Source organism: Falco peregrinus, chromosome 14, assembly GCF_023634155.1.
Source record: "Falco peregrinus isolate bFalPer1 chromosome 14, bFalPer1.pri, whole genome shotgun sequence".
Lineage (NCBI taxonomy): Eukaryota > Metazoa > Chordata > Aves > Falconiformes > Falconidae > Falco > Falco peregrinus.
In genome coordinates, this window is record NC_073734.1 from 24563138 (window position 1) to 24578631 (window position 15494).

Consider the following 15494-nt stretch of genomic DNA (forward strand, 5'->3'; position numbering starts at 1 on the left):
GTTGGCTGCGGGCGGGCGGAAGTAACCGTTTTCTGGGAGACGGGCGGGCCGCTGGCCGTTGGTGCGGAGCAGGATCGGGGCCGGGGTCTCTGCGGTCTGGGGGCGCGTTAGGTGCTCGCCTTCCTCGGGGGGAAGCGCTGACGGGGCCGGGCCGCCCGGCCCCTTCTGGGGAGGGCCGCCGACGGCGTGGTGCGCTGGGGCCCTTTGTGAAGGGGGATGCGGGGCGGGCCAGGGCCTGCGCGCTCCCCGGGGCCAGGCTGAGAGGAGGCGGCGGTGGGTCGCCGGGGTGATGCCATGGAGCCGGCTGCCCCGTCGGCGGGCTGCCCTGAGGGCCGGCGTCGGGAATAAGTCCGCTAGGGTGGCGGGGGCAGGGTGTCCCCAGCACGCCCCCAGCAGTCGGCTGGCCCGTCTGCCGCGGCCCTGGGTGCTGGGTGCCCTGTCCCGTGTCAGGGTCAGCAGCTGCCTGCGGCCAGGGCCTGGCGGGCGCGGGCCAGCGCAGGGCAGAGCCCCTGGCCCGGCGCGGGGTGTCGCTGGGCAGAGCCCGGCTTGCAGGCTCTCTGCAACACGCAGGGCCGAGGCGGCGTCTTCATCTTGTCTGGCTTCTTTATCATGTGTCTTTGTAATAGTCATAGATGCTTCAGTAGAACAGATGTAAAGGTCACCTGAGACCCCCTTTACAGACACTAACCGCAGGTGCGGGGCGGGGTTGAGCCTGTTCTTTGCGTAGGCAGAGGGAATTCCTGGTATTTCAGAAAAGAAGCAGCAATAACTTTGGAAGAACATGACTTTGAAATTCCTATGCCTAAACATTAAAGATTAATTCCTGATTTCGCTGTTTGAGGAGTGTGTGGTAATTTAACAACTGAATTTGTATTAATGCTGAATCATGTGTTATTCCTTAGCACTTTGTCAAGAAGAAATAACCACAAACAGCAGCAGTGTAGCAGATTGTTTCTTCTCCAGCCTGGTTATGCAGTAACAATGGAGACTTCTGATGAAGAAAACTTCGTGGCCATGTGAATATGCTACCTTCTGTGTCAGATTTTCAATAAGCTAATCACTAGTTAAAATATCTTGATAGGAATATAATTACACAAATGAATTTATACCTCACTGATTAGCAGATTCTGCTTCTTAGGTGAACAGGGGTGCAGAATGCAAAGTTCCAGGAAGGAATGACATCAGTTCAGAGTTCAGGTGAAGCCAAGCTAAATGTAACTTCAGTGAGTGTGGCACCAGATAGCCCTGGCTGAGTGATCAAAATAAGTACTATAAGGCTGAAAAAGTCTTTCTTTTTTTTTCCCCTGTTAATTGTAAATTCAAAATTTTTCCTTTTCAAGAGCATGTGTTGCCTTATATTGCAGATTCTAATAAGTGACTATTCCCGTGTGTTTGAATGTGCTCCTTCTAGACATGCGAGACCTTTTATAGGTGGCCTCGACTAAATTTTACACCGGTAGATGCTAAGATGCTGCGTCACCCCGTGTTTGTCTGCCATACTCTTCTCCTAAAGCTTGTGGCAGAAGGGGATGTGTGCTGGTGCCTCTGTCACTAGTTCACAGATCTAGTTCTTTCAGTCTACAGACTTATCGTAGATGGCCATGTGCTGGGGCTGCTTCAGCAGCACAGGTTGTGCTGGCCCAGAGTAGACATGATGAGGCGACAGAAGCTTAAACCACGAGACTGGTGAGGATGTGTTTCTTCAGGTATGCGGATGCAGGTGTTGCATAGAGAGATGGAATTGCTCTTATTTTGAAACAGTTAAAATTCCATTATTTACCTTACAGGCTTAAACCAGGGTTTAAATTAATACTTTAACTTCTCTGTTGCTGTTAGAATAAGCTATAAAACTGGTAGCAGTTATTTGGAGGGGGGAGAAAAGAGTGGAAATTATCCGTGGCAAAGTCTCCAGTCCTTATGTGTAAATGGGAAGTGATGAGCCCTGTTGCCTGAAGTCCTAAGTGTGATGCTTAGGGTATGTAATGCTTCAACTGTGCTGTGCCAGCATCTCTCCTGGAGGTGTTGTGCCATGCCTGCTGGTGGAAGAGCACACTTTCCCAGTTCCTGGCCTTGGCTTTGCTCTTCTCCCAAGGTTTAACAGATCAGAAATGTTGCTAGGACATTGCTTTGTGATCAGATGCCTTTTTAAGTCAAATATCTTTTCATTTTTCCTGGACAGAATGAGCCCTGTGGCTCATTATAGTTGAACTGTTGCTGGATTAATTTCACAGGAGTATTATTCAATAGCAAAATAACTTCAATGAGTTTTCAAAACTTAGTCTGAAAGAGTGTTTTGCTTTCTTCACTAAAGAGAAATTTGAAAGAAAGAGGCATTTAATTTTATTTAAATAGTGCTTTCGCTGATCAAAGCTAATTTTTTTTTTGTTAAAAACAAATGTTCTGTGAGACTGGTTGCCCTCATGTGTGAGAAAAGCCAATCTTTCATCTCCTGGAGAATATAGGAGGAGTTCATCCCCCCTAAAAATGAGCTGTGAATGCTGAGGAGATCCTGTGGATTATTTACTGTGTCTAAACAAGCTGCACAATAATAGATTTAGCAGAGGGATCCAAAGTCCTAAAACGTTGGTACCAAAGATTTCTTCCCTGGATCACTTCAGATCCATAAGTGTTTACTATTTGCTTGTGAGAGAATGACCTTAGGAGGTGATGCCATTTATTTGTAGCACGTAGGGATTTTTCCTGCATAAGAAAAAAGAACAATATTTAAATTTATTTGGTTATACAATACTTGTGTATACACTGAGTTTAAGTGGTTTCACAAAACTAAGTATTCCAAAATAATCTCTGTAGAGTGTTTAGAGTTCTTGATCACCATGTAGAGCTACGCAGGGAAGAGAGCAGGAGGAAAGCTTGTGGCTGCAGCTGGGATTTGTGGGTTGGAAAAGGCTTAATTTGCTGTTCTAATTAACATTCTTTACATCCTTCTGCACCAGGAGTAGAATTACCTTGAAAGTAATGCCAGTAAACCAACATTTATTTATTTATTTTTTCAATCAGGCACTTTCCTGGGGGGAAATACAGTAGAGGCCTGATGAGCATCCCCATTAAGTTGTTTCCTCATCAGCGTCATTAATTATTTCGTAGGTTGAAACTAGGAAATTACTTGGCAATCTTGTAATTACTGGGATTATTTGTGCTTAGGCTTTTGTTAACACTTCTTAATTTTAACTTTTATTTCTGCTGTGGTTGAAACATGTATTTGTACAGTATGGTCTTTCTTTGCTTTCAGATCCTCCCCTTCTGATGCAGAGTTTGATACAGTTGTTGGGTATCTGGAGGCTATCATAATAGGTAAGATCTACAAGTAGTTGTAGACAACAAGATTGGTGCTAAATACGTTGCAAATTGCTCTTCTGCTAGCAGACATACAGAGCTAAAATAACCCCTGCCTGCTTCAGGGAAGCTTTTCTTCCTTTGTTCCCATGACCCCTAACCTGGCAGCCCAGTAAAAATATACACAAAGGTCTTTTGTGTGCTATTTGCACAACAGTGTGCTTAGGAGTCTTGAAAATTATTCTCTGCACCACTGCAATACACTGCTGCTTGAGTAAAGATACTTGTAAATCTCACGTAGAAATCAAAATTTTCAGGGATTTTTCTACCCTGTTGTAAAGGGGATGGAAGAGACTGTGAGAGGTAGGCTTCCCTTCCCCAGCTCTTCCCGAACCTTGGCTAACGTGCTTGTCGGGACATTCTTAGAAGCTGCCATGGTTTGTCCAGGCAATTTTGCTGCCTGTTGCTAGTGCAGGAGCTTTTTGTAATCTGTAATATTAAGTGCCTGTGCCGCAGTTTTAAGCGTGCTGCTCCTTGTCCTGTCTCTTCGTAACGTGGAGTATTTCCTCTGTTTCAGCAGCAACATTGTGTAACTGGAGATGGGTGTCATCATGTCTTGCCACTTTTCACTTTTTGAGACTGTCCAGAGCTGATTTTGTTGCGTGTGTAACTCACACGTTTGCATACAACAGTAATGTGGCAGGACCTGTTCATAGCAGGAACATTGAATGGCACCAATCTCATTGTATGAGCTTAGGTAATAAAAGATGCTAAATTCTCTGGATCATAATTTTATCTGAGAAGTCAGTGTGTGCAAGAAGTAGTTTACAAGATACCAAGACAGAATTCATGCTACTCGGGCATCAGGTGCTTCATAAGAACAGCATATAATCTTTTTTACTACATCCTTCCCAGAGAGATGTAGATTCTGCAGCCTCAGTTGCCTGGTAATGTAGTTGAATCTGGAGAAATTCTAACAAAACTAATTTTGAACGCGTTTGGATTTAGAAAGCTGAGGTTGGTGTATTTTAATACTGTGTGTAAGTAAACTTTCTACCTTTCGTGTTGAATTCAGTGGTAATTTTTATCGTGTTCATTTTTACTCATTTCCTTCCACAACTGGAAAAAAAATGCCCAGATTAATTTTCAATTGCTGAAGAATTTCACTGATATTTTTTAAATAAAGGAAAAAAATATTTTGAATTCTTGTAGGGAAGAGGTGTTCACTTGGTAAGAAAATACAGTTGTTTTGCTGACTTGGGAGGCTGAGCAAAAAGGGGTTCAGGATAAATAACCTTATTAAGTAAACATAAAGGAGGAGGACTTCGTTGCTAATACTGAGTGTAAACGAAACTTAACAAGTAACTGTAGACCTTGCTAGGTGGACACATTCGTCCCATTTCATTCTGAATACACAGTTGCGGTCAAAATGCAGGCTGATGCGCTGCTGCCCTGTTGGTTCGGCTTCCTTAACTGGAGTCACTCTGCCCTCCAGTAGCAGCAGCCTCTGTCTTCTCGCAGATGGGTCAGAAATAGCGGCGCAGCAGCAGCTGCGGTGGTGGTGTGAGTGACTCTGCACGTGTACGGGGCTCTGTGATTACAACAGGCAAGCAGAGCGCTGGAGAATGGGGGGGTTGTGTTACGAAGAGAATGACTAAACTCCTAACTGTATGGTGCGTTTGTGTTGTGGCCCAGATGATGATTTCCAGTTAACACAGAGGACGTTTATGGAGAAGCACTACCGGGAGTTTGATGACTCGGAAGAATACAAGCTCATCTATACTTTTATTTTTAATGAATATGTGAGATACTTTTTCCTATTTTTCATACGTATTGTTTTTTTTATTAAGGCTGGTGTCAGGTCCCATATTGCCCCCTTTACGTGAGGTTTAACTGGAGCAGAGCCAACATACTGCCTGCTGTATTGCCTGCTGGCTCTTTCTGAAGCACAGTCGTGAATGTGCTGTGAGCAAGAAAAATGCTTTCTGGAGCATTAGGTTCCTTTCTCTTTGTTTCACCTGGAAATGTCTATAGATGTTTTGGAAGTTGTGTAACTCTTTTGAATAGAAATCTAGCCAATCACTGTCATAATACATTTAACATTTGGGCATAACAAAGTTTTCTTCTCTAGTTGTTTTATTTTCTGTATTGGACACTCCAATTACATTCTTCGTGCAAAGCATAATTATGAAACTCTGCTGGCCTACTAGTCAATAACATTAAATGAGTTAAAAATAATTTATTAGATACAAATAGTGTTAGTTCTCACCAGTATTCCCAGCAGAAATGTTCAGCTCTGTGCCTCAGCGGTGGTGTAATTGAATTAGCAATGCCCAGCTAAGGAATGTGCAGTTATTCGCCCAGTGAGGATAATACAAAGTGTCAATAAGGTGTCAGTGTAAGTAAGATGTGCTGTTTTGAAATCTGCTCCAGAAATTTGTTACGAAGTTATAGAGGTGGTTTGTTTGGTTTTTTTCAGATCTCTATAGTAAAGAAATACATGGAAGAAAAGCTGCTTGATTTGATTCCTGGTTTTGATATGACTGCTTTCACAATGTCATTGCAGTAAGTCTCTGCTTTGCTTTTGATTGGGGGGCGGCTTATGTGCCTTTCAATTATTTTTATCTAGACTAAAGCTTAGGTTTGACACTTCTTCCTTTAGAAGGAGGTTCCTCTTTAGTTAAAAAAAGAAGTGTTCATGCAGGCAATGACTGACCACTTTTCTTGACTTCAGTATGTCCTCATACTCTAAATTTCTGAACTGTCATGCTGAAATATATTGGGTTTTAAGGGGTAGGAAGAGAAATGAGAATGAGAACAGTGGAGGTGTTCATGATCATTGGCATTTCAAAGCCAGACCTGTAAAAGGTTAGGTCTCATTTATCTCCTTCAGGCTCCATGTTGGACACTTAAATAGCCTGGTAGTCTTATCCAGAGTCATGTGATGAAATGCCTTTAATGCAATTTTTGTACAAAGCATTCAGAGAAGAGTTTGGTTTGTCTTAATCTTTTGTATTTGATCACTTTAGCTTAACCAACTTCATTAAGAGATCACTTCTGAAAGATCACTGGTTTTCCTCTTGAATAAGAAAATCAAATGTAGTTTGGAACTGAATAAAAATTTCATTTTTAATTTTTTTTTTTAAATAAGACATTGGGAAGTCACTATGAACGCACACAGTACACTTAGAAGGTAGACTGTTTAAGGTAAAGCTCTTTTTGATAAGAATTAAATAATTTAGAATTTTAAAAGGCAAAAAAAGCCCCAGGCCTTGACTGTTAGCATATTTTAACAAGACTTTCCTGATACGGGAGCACAGAGTCTTTCTTCCAAAATGTTTTCATCAAAAGTCCTCTACCAAGAATCATCAGTGCAATGCCTCATTCTCAAGGGATGTGTATGAGCACTCTGTGCCTCTCCCCAGCCTTTCTCACCTTCAAGGGACTGTCTGCCTGTTTCAGTGCTCAAATAAGGAGATAAATGCTAGTTGGGTGTTACTTCTGTTGACTTAAAGGTCAGTTTCTTTGTCTCGTTTCCAAGGACTGATGTGATACTCTTACCTCTTGGATTTAGACAAATACAATATATATTAATGCACTTGGATTGGCAATACTGCAAGGCAAAATTTGGCTCAAGTTTTGCTTTATGATAGACCTGTAATAACATTCTTGTTTAAATTTTGATATTGTTCTACTCGTGCCAGTATCCTTTTTGACCTCCTGTCATTCTAAAATAACAACTTTATTTCCCACAGAATTTTTTAATTCCCCAACTTCTTCTCTCTATAGACAGCACAAAGATGAAATGGCAAGTGAACTATTCGATATGCTTCTCACATTTACTGACTTTCCGGCTTTCAAAGAAATGTTCTTGGATTACAAAGCTGTAAGTATGTCACGTTGTGTATTTTCATTGGCATAATGGCTCTTGTTTTTCTGTAGCTCTGCCTGAGAGTACCAAAGGTAGTGTTACTGCAATAGGTAGCAGCATTTATTCAAAGGCTGTACTAGGATCAGAAGAAAAATAACTTGACTGACTGGCTATTTAAACTCAAAAGCCACATTTAATAATTTCTAGAAAACATGAATGAAGCTGGCATGTGGAGCAGTTCTTCAGAAACACATGCTTTCTGCGTCTTTGAATGTTGCTTTCCAAGTGAACGCTTTTTCCACTGTGAGGGTGACCGAGCACTGGCACAGGTTGCCCAGGGAGGTTGTGGAGTCTCCATCCTTGGAGATATTCACAAGCTGTATGAACACAGTCCTGAGTGGCCCTGCTTGAGCCCCAGGATTTGGACCAGATGACCTCCAGAGGTCCCTTCCAACACTGACCATTTTTTTTGGTCATTGGGTGTGGGTTTTTTCCCCCAGTCAGTCCAAAATTAGCTTTTCATTTGTGTTTCTCCTCCTCTCTGTCCAAACTGGATAAACAAACAGAAGTATTAAGGTTTTTGGATGAGCTTTTTCCTAGGGAGAAACGCATAAATGCTCTCCAGTGTCTGTCCAGTCATATTTGACAAAGTAGAAAAAGAGTCAAAGTTGTTGTCAAGAGTTATGCCCTCTGCCACCTCCCCCCACCCCTTTAAGTTTTGTGAAATTGGGGGCAGGTTGAGGACAAAGAGACAGTCCGTGTCTTAGCAGCAGGAATCGTTTCAATTGGGGTTTGCACCTTTGGGGTCTCCTGAGAAGCAAACCACAGAGCTGGTTGTCACTAGTTCCTTGAGCGCTAGGCAAGCCTGCTGGCTGGGCGTCCTTGACCAGGTGTAACCAGACTCTGCTCTGACCTGGACGTACAGCTGGCAGAGGCGACAGTGGCCTTACTGCAGGGATCCCTGCACAATCTCTTCTTGAAGTTTGGGTTCACATTCAGTCACAGATGCTCAGGTAACATGTAATTTTATATTGATTTGATGCAACAAACCGAGTATGTATTGCCCATTTTGTTTTTTGAACTGCTAATTCCAAAGCAGCACTGAGTCACAGATTTCTTTTTCTTCTGTGTTTATAGGAAAAGGAAGGTCAAAGCCTGGATTTAAGCAGTGGACTAGTGGTGACTTCATTAAACAAGTAATCAATAATCTCCTAGAGCAGTTTATGCATTACTTCCCTTCTGCAGATGAGTGCTGCTGCTTTCGTTTGGACACTAAAACACTAAAGGTCATAAGAAGCCGGCACTTTTACATGATGAAAACTCCTTCACCCTCAAGACTATACCTTCACAGGCCTGATGCTAGAAACATCTGTTTGTGAATTCTCATTAGTATTGTAATTGTTTTTAGTAAACACAGTATTTGTACACCAGCCTAACTGTTGCGCATGCTGAGAAGCTCGGCATACTGAGAGGACAACAGATAGGTCTGTGTGCCTGTTATTGGGGTTGGCATCTTCACCATCTCCCCAAAATGGAGAACTTCTCAGAATCAAAAAGACAGTGTAAGAAGAGTATGTCCCTCCAGCTCTTGGAAGGACAGGTGTGAATATATAACCTCAGAGTCCCTCATATGTTTGTTGGTTTGGGTTTTTTTTTAAAAATACTTTGGTATGATCTTAAGTGCTATGGGTTTCGAATGGAAGAACATGTTTTAATATTCTTAATAGATGTTCTAGCATAAGACTGGCTCTCAGCTCTGACAGCTGGTATGTCAGTGTGTAAATCTGTCTGCTTTCTGGCTTTTGAAGTCTTATCCCTAATGTGCAGAGTTCTCTGATTCACTTGTTCAGGCCCCAGCTATTCTACATTGTGGAAAATAACCACGATAAACCAAAATCCGACCAATGTATTGAAGTTGTTACTTCCTTTTCAGTAGTGGCACAGCTGCTTTAGTTCTAGTAATGCAAGCCTGATGGTAGGTTGGGCACAGACGTGTTTACCACTGTGTCACTAAATAGCATGCTGATGAAAAGGCACGGTTTTGCTATTAAGCTGTTAGCAACACTAGCCTAGACAGTAAAATTATGGCCTGGGGTTCTTCGGTTAACTCCTTGCCTCTTTATATAATGTTGACTTTTTAATGTTGGGAACAGATTTTATTGAATTTTAAAAGAATCCTGTTGACATATTTTAATTGTTAATTGTTGAGCTAATATAATTACTTGCAGCTAAAACTAAAAATACTCATCATTTTTTTTACTGAGAAAAGTTTTCATTCTTTTTTTTATTACAGTTGTTTCAATTAATTGCTTTAATGGTAGTGTAAGTGAATACCTCAGGCAGTTATATTCTGAAGGGAGTCCTGTTGTATTTTAAGCAAGGTCTCTTGTCATTTCAGAGGCTACAAGGTGTGGCTGGGGATGAATTCTTATTTGATGGGGAATTGTGTCTCAGTGTTTTCCGTTACACCTTTCTGCCTCTGCGCCGCTCTCTTCTGTCTGCGTTTTCTGTGGGCTGCTGGCCCCAGAGTCACTCGTCCCTCTGGCACTCCTGTCACTCGCCCCTGGCTTGATGCATTTTCAGTCAGGCAGAGGGGCTTTTTAAAGAGATTGATTTTTTTAATATAATGAGCTGTGTCTAAGTCTGGCTGCACATTTTCAGAGTTTTAACGTCATAACAATGCATGAAGAGGGCTGCCTTTGTACTGCTACTGATTTATATATGGGTATGTTCATCATTGTGGAAACTGGCTTGCATTTAGCCCACTGAACACCAGCGGCAGGCAGATCGGTCAGTTTGGCCAGTCGCTTTCCAATTCACAGCGTCCCTTAGTGCAGTTGCCTCTGTGGGAAGCTGTTGGAACCTTCCCCACGCAGACCGCACAGCAATTTTGGCAGTGTCACTTGCTGTACGCCAGCTTTCCTGTGTAGCAAGATCCAGAAATAAATTGAAGTCATTTCATCTGGTTTTATTAGCTTGTAGAAGGAGGATGTGAAGGGAAAAGTGGCGGTGTCTGCTGGGCAGCACGTTAGTTCTGGCAGACACCAGCCGTGTCCCCAGGGAAAGGTGAGTTTGTCGACTGTGGTGGCAGGGAGCAGCGTGGTTCTGCGTTCTCCCAAGGCACCGGTCCTGTGCATGTTCCCAAAGCATCTGCAGGCTTAGTTTTAATTTTTGAAGACCACTTGTAGCTAATGGGCAAAATTGACTCGTTGGTTAATTATAGGGGCTGCTATGAAGTCTGTGGTGTGTATGGCACCAAGCCTCAAAGAGGGAGCGCACCAAAGCCTTGGCACCTCTGTCACGTTCTTGTGGTCCTGGATGCGTGGTCTATGCGTGTGTGCATGTGTGTGTACACACAGCAAAGCTGGGTGGCCCCTGGGGACTTGCCGTCCTGCCTGGGGCTGGGTGGCCATGCCCATATGCAGCGGGAAGGGGCAGTCGCCTCTGCCAGTGACGCCTCTGCTGCCCGCTCCACGCCGCACCGCACGTGCCACCTTCTTGCAAGACAAACTACTTTTTCTTGACAGACTCCAGAGCTGGATTTAGGAAGATTTTTATTTAAAGCATAAAATTGTTAGAAATCAATACAAGAACAGTTTAGACCTCTTCCTTTGCTTAGCCTTCATCTTCTAGCTCTGCCACTGTTCACGTATCACATTAATTGCAATTACTTACACTGTAGCTGTGAATGACCAGAGACAGGATGCTGGGCTTGGTTTAGTGAATTTTAGTATTGGAACATGCTGAATTGGCTGAGCCCCCTGAGTGGAGCTGCGCCAGTGAGGATCTGGATGAGCCCCAAGGATGAGCAGGAGCTTCAGCCTCCAGCCAGTCTGTGTCCTCCCGGTGAGGCTGTCGGTGTTGGCACCGGTGGGTTTGTGCTGTGGGCGCGTTGTCTGGAAGCATCATCAGAGACCCCAAAGCATTGTTGGTGCGACCTGGTACCGACCGTCACTGCCAGCACAGGCTGCTCCAAGAACATGAGACCTGGTGGCACGTGAGGCCTCGAGCCACCGAGCCCGGCACGAGCTGACCCAGGTGGCCTGTGGCTGGGCTTTGCTGCCTGCTCCTTATGCGTGATCAGTCACCTGGCTGGTGGCCGCGTGGCTGCCCAGCCCTTTCCAGGCACGGAAGCTGAAGGTGCTCGCCCCATAGGCGATCATCAGGAGGCAGGCGAAGAACTAGAAGACGAGCACAGCCCACACGTGAGCGTGGTGGCCACCCCAGCCCCATGGCCCTCACCTGCTCGCTCACTACTTACGGACGCTGCAGCTCTCCAGTTGTAATCCCACTGCCACCAGGACGTAGGCTGGACAGCGGCTGCGCATGTTACGAAGGCAGTGGTGTACAGGACAGTTGCCGTGGTGTTGAAGATCATCAGCTGGGGAAGGCAAAGAGGCGGTTGTGAGGTCTGGGCTCAGGCTTGCGCGCACTTGGGATGAGGGATGAGCAAAAGGCTTGGTTTCACATTCCTCCTTCTTCCCCAGAAACACCTGAGGAAGAGTCCAGCCCTCCGCACTGGGAGCAAACTTCAGGTTAACATCACATTAAATGCACCTCAGGCTGTGCTGAGAGGTTTCTGGTTGACACCACGACCGCAGCAGTGATGCAGTGGCTGTAACTTTCTGGATTGATACAGGGCTCCCTGTTTTGAACATTTTCTAAGCAATGGAGGGGCAGAATAAAACAATGTCATCGTGCAAAGTGCAGGGGACTTTGTTCCATCAGCCCAGAAGAGCCTGAAGCCCTGGTCCTCTTGGCGCACCTCCCCAGGATGTTTCCCACTTGGGCTCCCCCCTCGCTCCCTCTCGGCTATGCACCACAAGGGGCCAGGGGATCACGTAGAACTTCAGCTGAAGCTGCAGGAGGTAAGTCACGAAGAAAAGGACTGTTACTATCCAGAAGAAGATGGACACAAACATCACCCAGCCATATGCCGCGTGGAGGTAATACATTGTGTTGGCGATGAGAGCCCACACCAGCAAGCCAAGCACCTGTGGGGTGAAAGGGGGAAGTGTCAGGTGGTGGTTCCTGCAGGCGGAAAGCAGAGCATCACCCACACCAGCATCTGCAGCAGTTGGGGCCCCTGGCTCCAGCAAAGCAGGGACCCCCCCAGAGCTGCAGGACTGGACTGAGATAGCTCAGGGCAGCAAGCCCACCTGAGATGCTCCTTGCTTGGGGATGAGCTCATCCCCAGTACCGCCGCCCCAGGAGCCGGTACAGGGATGTCACAGAATCAGGGAATGGTCTGGGTCGCAAGGCAGGACGGGTGAAACCGGGGCGTCCTCGCCACCAAAGGTTCCTCCTCAGCCAAGAAGCCCCCAGGGCCTGTCTCTGCAGGTGCTGGCTCAGTGTTAGAGCTGGGTGAGAGGTGGACGTGGGGGGGCTTTTGGGGCCCTGGCTCAGCCTTGACCACCCCCAGGTGCAGCACCATTAAAAAAAAAAAAAAAAAAAAAAGCAAGCTTCTCTGCACTGTTTGGTTAGGTCTGGTCTGGTTTGTACCTCCCATATACAGCGCTTCCAGAGCTCACCTTGCACTGTTAAGCAGGTTTAACTGCATAGCAATTGCAGCATCAGGTGCCTGCGAAGTGGTCCACAAAAAAATCAGGCAGGTGAGTCTGGTTTTGGACCTGCTCCAGGAGAAGGAAGCAGAGCCAGGGCAGAGCCTTTTTCTCCCCCACTGCAGCCCCCGGCGCAGAGGTGGCAGTAGGGAGAGGTGTCTCTGCCCTTGGATCCCTGGCAGGTAGGGATGGAACAGCCCAGCCCAGGCAGCATTTCATTTTTATTTTTTTTTCTTTCCCCTGCCTGTGCTGCATCCACTCCAGATCTTTGGGCTGTGGTGGAGATACTGCCCTGCTTTGCCCACAGCAAGGGGGACAGGAAGCTGATCCTGTGGCCTCCCTGGGCAGCTCCCTGAAGGAGCAAGATTGTGGGTATTTTTTATTTAGAAAGCCCTGAATCCATGATGGAACCAAGCAAAGGATAAGGGCTCAAAGGAGAAGGGCTCTTTGGAAAGCTGCTCTGCCCCTGTGTAAGCCCTCATCATTTATTTTCATGGAAGAAACACAACAGCCTTTGTCCTGTCAGGGTGCAATGCCCTGGTGCTTGCTGTCCCAACAATGCCTCCTTGTCTGTCACATTCTTTTCTAACACTCGTGATCGCAAAATATGTGTTGGGGAGAAGCACATACAGGAAAAAGCCCAGTGTGCTCCTGGAGTGGAGGCAGCGTGTGCTCGCCGCCCTGCTCCAGCTGTGGGGGAAGGAGGAGCCCTTAGGAGCGCGGTTCTGGAGCTGTGGGTCTCAGTGGATGGGAGCTGCGCGGCGTATTTAGCAGTACAGCCCGAGCAATGGGCTGGAGAGGTGGGACTAGGGTGGGGTTGAAGGGTCCCTTCTGCTGATCTTGGTTCCATCTCTCTTTCCTGATGCTCCTGCGAGACACCCCCAGGCAGCACCCTTCCCAGACCCATTCCGGAGTGCTTGGTCGCCCGCCACAGCCAGCTCAGCCGTGCCCAGGGCTCAAAGCCTGGAGCAGGGAGCCAGGTCTGGGCCAGCTGTCTCCCTGCGGCTGCTGCCCCCCACGAGGCTGCCCTGGGGAGAGAGGGGTGCAAACCGGCTCCCCACTGCAGTGGGGCAGCACTGTGGGCCAGCGGCAGGGTGGGTCACACGTGGCCCCATGTGCAACTGAACACCCTCCCCCCCCAGACGTGCACCTGGTGCGCGTGAGGTGCCAGCAGGAGCAGCAGCAGCAGTGGCTATCGTTGCAGTTGGCTCGGGTGCTGAAGCAGGACCAGGTGATGCTGCTGCTGGGGTCACTGGTGCCAGGACCCTTGGGCTCGCCCAAGAGTGGCTGCCAAGGCCTGGCTGCGGGTGGACAACCTGGAGGGCTGGGAGCCCAGGGACAGCCAAAGCCCCACGGGCACCCCGGCAGCAAGCCCAACACCGCTCAGCTGGGGTCACCGGGCTTCGTGCAGCCCGCGGGCCCCCGGGCTTGTGCCCTGCGGGGGTGCCCAAATTGGAGCCGCCTTCAAGCGGCAAAGGGAATGAGGACGGGAATCCGCATTTTCCTTTGGCTTTAGGGAGGGAAGGAGAGGGGGAGGCCTGAGCTACTCGGGGTCAGAGATTAATTAGGGTCAGAGATAGGTTAGTTAGTTAGGGTCAGAGCGCGAGGCTGGGGTAGGGGATGGCAGCCAAAGGAGACCCAACTGCCCCCAGCCAGAGCGACACAGCAAAGCAATACGCGTGTGCGATGCGCTGGGACCCGGCCAAGCCCCCCGTGCCCCCCCGGTACTCACGGCCTGGGCGCCCATCAGCCCCCCGAGCGGCGAGAGCAGGAAGGCGCCGTCCAGGGCGGCGGCGGGGCCCGGGGAGCCGCTCCGGCCTCGCGCCATGCCGCGCGCCCGGGCCCCCTCGCGGGGCCGCCCCAGCCCGAGGGGCCGGGCCGAGCCTGCCCCGCGCCGAGCTGCGGCCCCTCCTCGCAGCGCCCCCTGTGCTGGCGGGGCAGCCCCCCCCCCCGGGCAGCCCCCCCTCCCCGGGCAGCCCCCCGCCCCGGGGCAGCCCCCCCTCCCCGGGCAGCCCCCCCCCACCGGGCAGCCCCCCCCCCCCGGGGCAGCCCCCCTCCCCGGGCAGCCCCCCCCCCACCGGGCAGCCCCCCCCCACCGGGCAGCCCCCCCCTCCCCGGGCAGCCCCCCCCCCCAGCTCGCTGCCCCGGTGCCGGGTGGTCCCTCCGCGGGGGCGGGGCCGTGCGCGTCTCCCCGTTGAGCCCTGGGATCACAGGGTGTGTCGGGCTGGGAAGGGACCTTCACGGGTCACCCAGAGCAGCCCCCCCGCCACCACCAGGGACATCTCCCGCCGGATCAGGCCGCTCGGGCCCAGCCTGGCCTTGGACGTGCGCAGGGACGGAGCATCGCCCACCGCTCGGGCAACCTGGGCCAGGGTCCCACCGCCCTCGGCTCCGGCAGGCTCCCACCGGCCCCTCTCCCAGCCCGGCAGGTCCCTCGGGGTGGCGGCGGGACCCCCGGTACCCCAGCCACCTCTCCCAGCGTGGTGTCCCCCGCCCCGCCCCCACATCGTCAGTGAAGATGCTGATGGAGCTCGGACCCAGCGCGGGCCGCGGGGCACAGCAGGAGGTGCCCGCCGCCGCAGTCCCCTCGCACGAGGTTTATGGGGCCGGTCCCCCCCCCGGGACGGAGCTGGCGGCTCTCAACGACCTTCACCTGCCTGGGGATGGTCCCGGGGGGCTTCGCTACCCTCCCGCGGCGGGGGCGATGCTGACCGGCCCGTGGCCCCCCACCGCCCTCGGGCATCTCCCCCTACCCTGTAGCGGCTCCG

The 15494-nt window shown here is 49.1% G+C and overlaps 2 protein-coding genes across 8 annotated transcripts; one reads left to right on the top strand and one right to left on the bottom strand.

Moving 5' to 3' along the window:
• Window positions 1-4: 4 nt before the first annotated feature.
• ARL2BP (ADP ribosylation factor like GTPase 2 binding protein) lies at window positions 5-9572 on the top strand. Of its 5 annotated transcripts, none has more exons than XM_055819150.1 (8): window positions 5-61; window positions 903-1016; window positions 3251-3312; window positions 3872-4051; window positions 4990-5096; window positions 5774-5859; window positions 7084-7180; window positions 8303-9572. In XM_055819150.1, exons 2-8 carry the CDS (start codon window positions 982-984, stop codon window positions 8363-8365), a joined length of 630 nt encoding a protein of 209 aa, XP_055675125.1. In that variant the 5' UTR covers window positions 5-61; window positions 903-981; the 3' UTR covers window positions 8366-9572. The 5 variants fall into 5 exon arrangements, with proteins under 5 accessions (XP_055675125.1, XP_055675126.1, XP_055675128.1 ...); XM_055819151.1 differs by having other exon boundaries at window positions 42-111; XM_055819153.1 differs by lacking the exon at window positions 5-61 and adding an exon at window positions 89-189.
• A 1130-nt stretch (window positions 9573-10702) lies between these two features.
• Window positions 10703-15494, bottom strand: PLLP (plasmolipin). 3 transcript variants are annotated; one of them, XM_027782136.2, is made up of 4 exons: window positions 15380-15494; window positions 11986-12159; window positions 11427-11546; window positions 10703-11346 (listed from the first exon to the last, which is right to left on the bottom strand). In XM_027782136.2, exons 1-4 carry the CDS (start codon window positions 15467-15469, stop codon window positions 11236-11238), a joined length of 495 nt encoding a protein of 164 aa, XP_027637937.2. In that variant the 5' UTR covers window positions 15470-15494; the 3' UTR covers window positions 10703-11235. The 3 variants fall into 3 exon arrangements, 2 of the variants coding, with proteins under 2 accessions (XP_027637937.2, XP_005229255.2); XM_005229198.3 differs by lacking the exon at window positions 15380-15494 and adding an exon at window positions 14459-14634; XR_008749852.1 differs by lacking the exon at window positions 15380-15494 and adding an exon at window positions 12325-12895 and having other exon boundaries at window positions 10703-11546; window positions 11723-12159.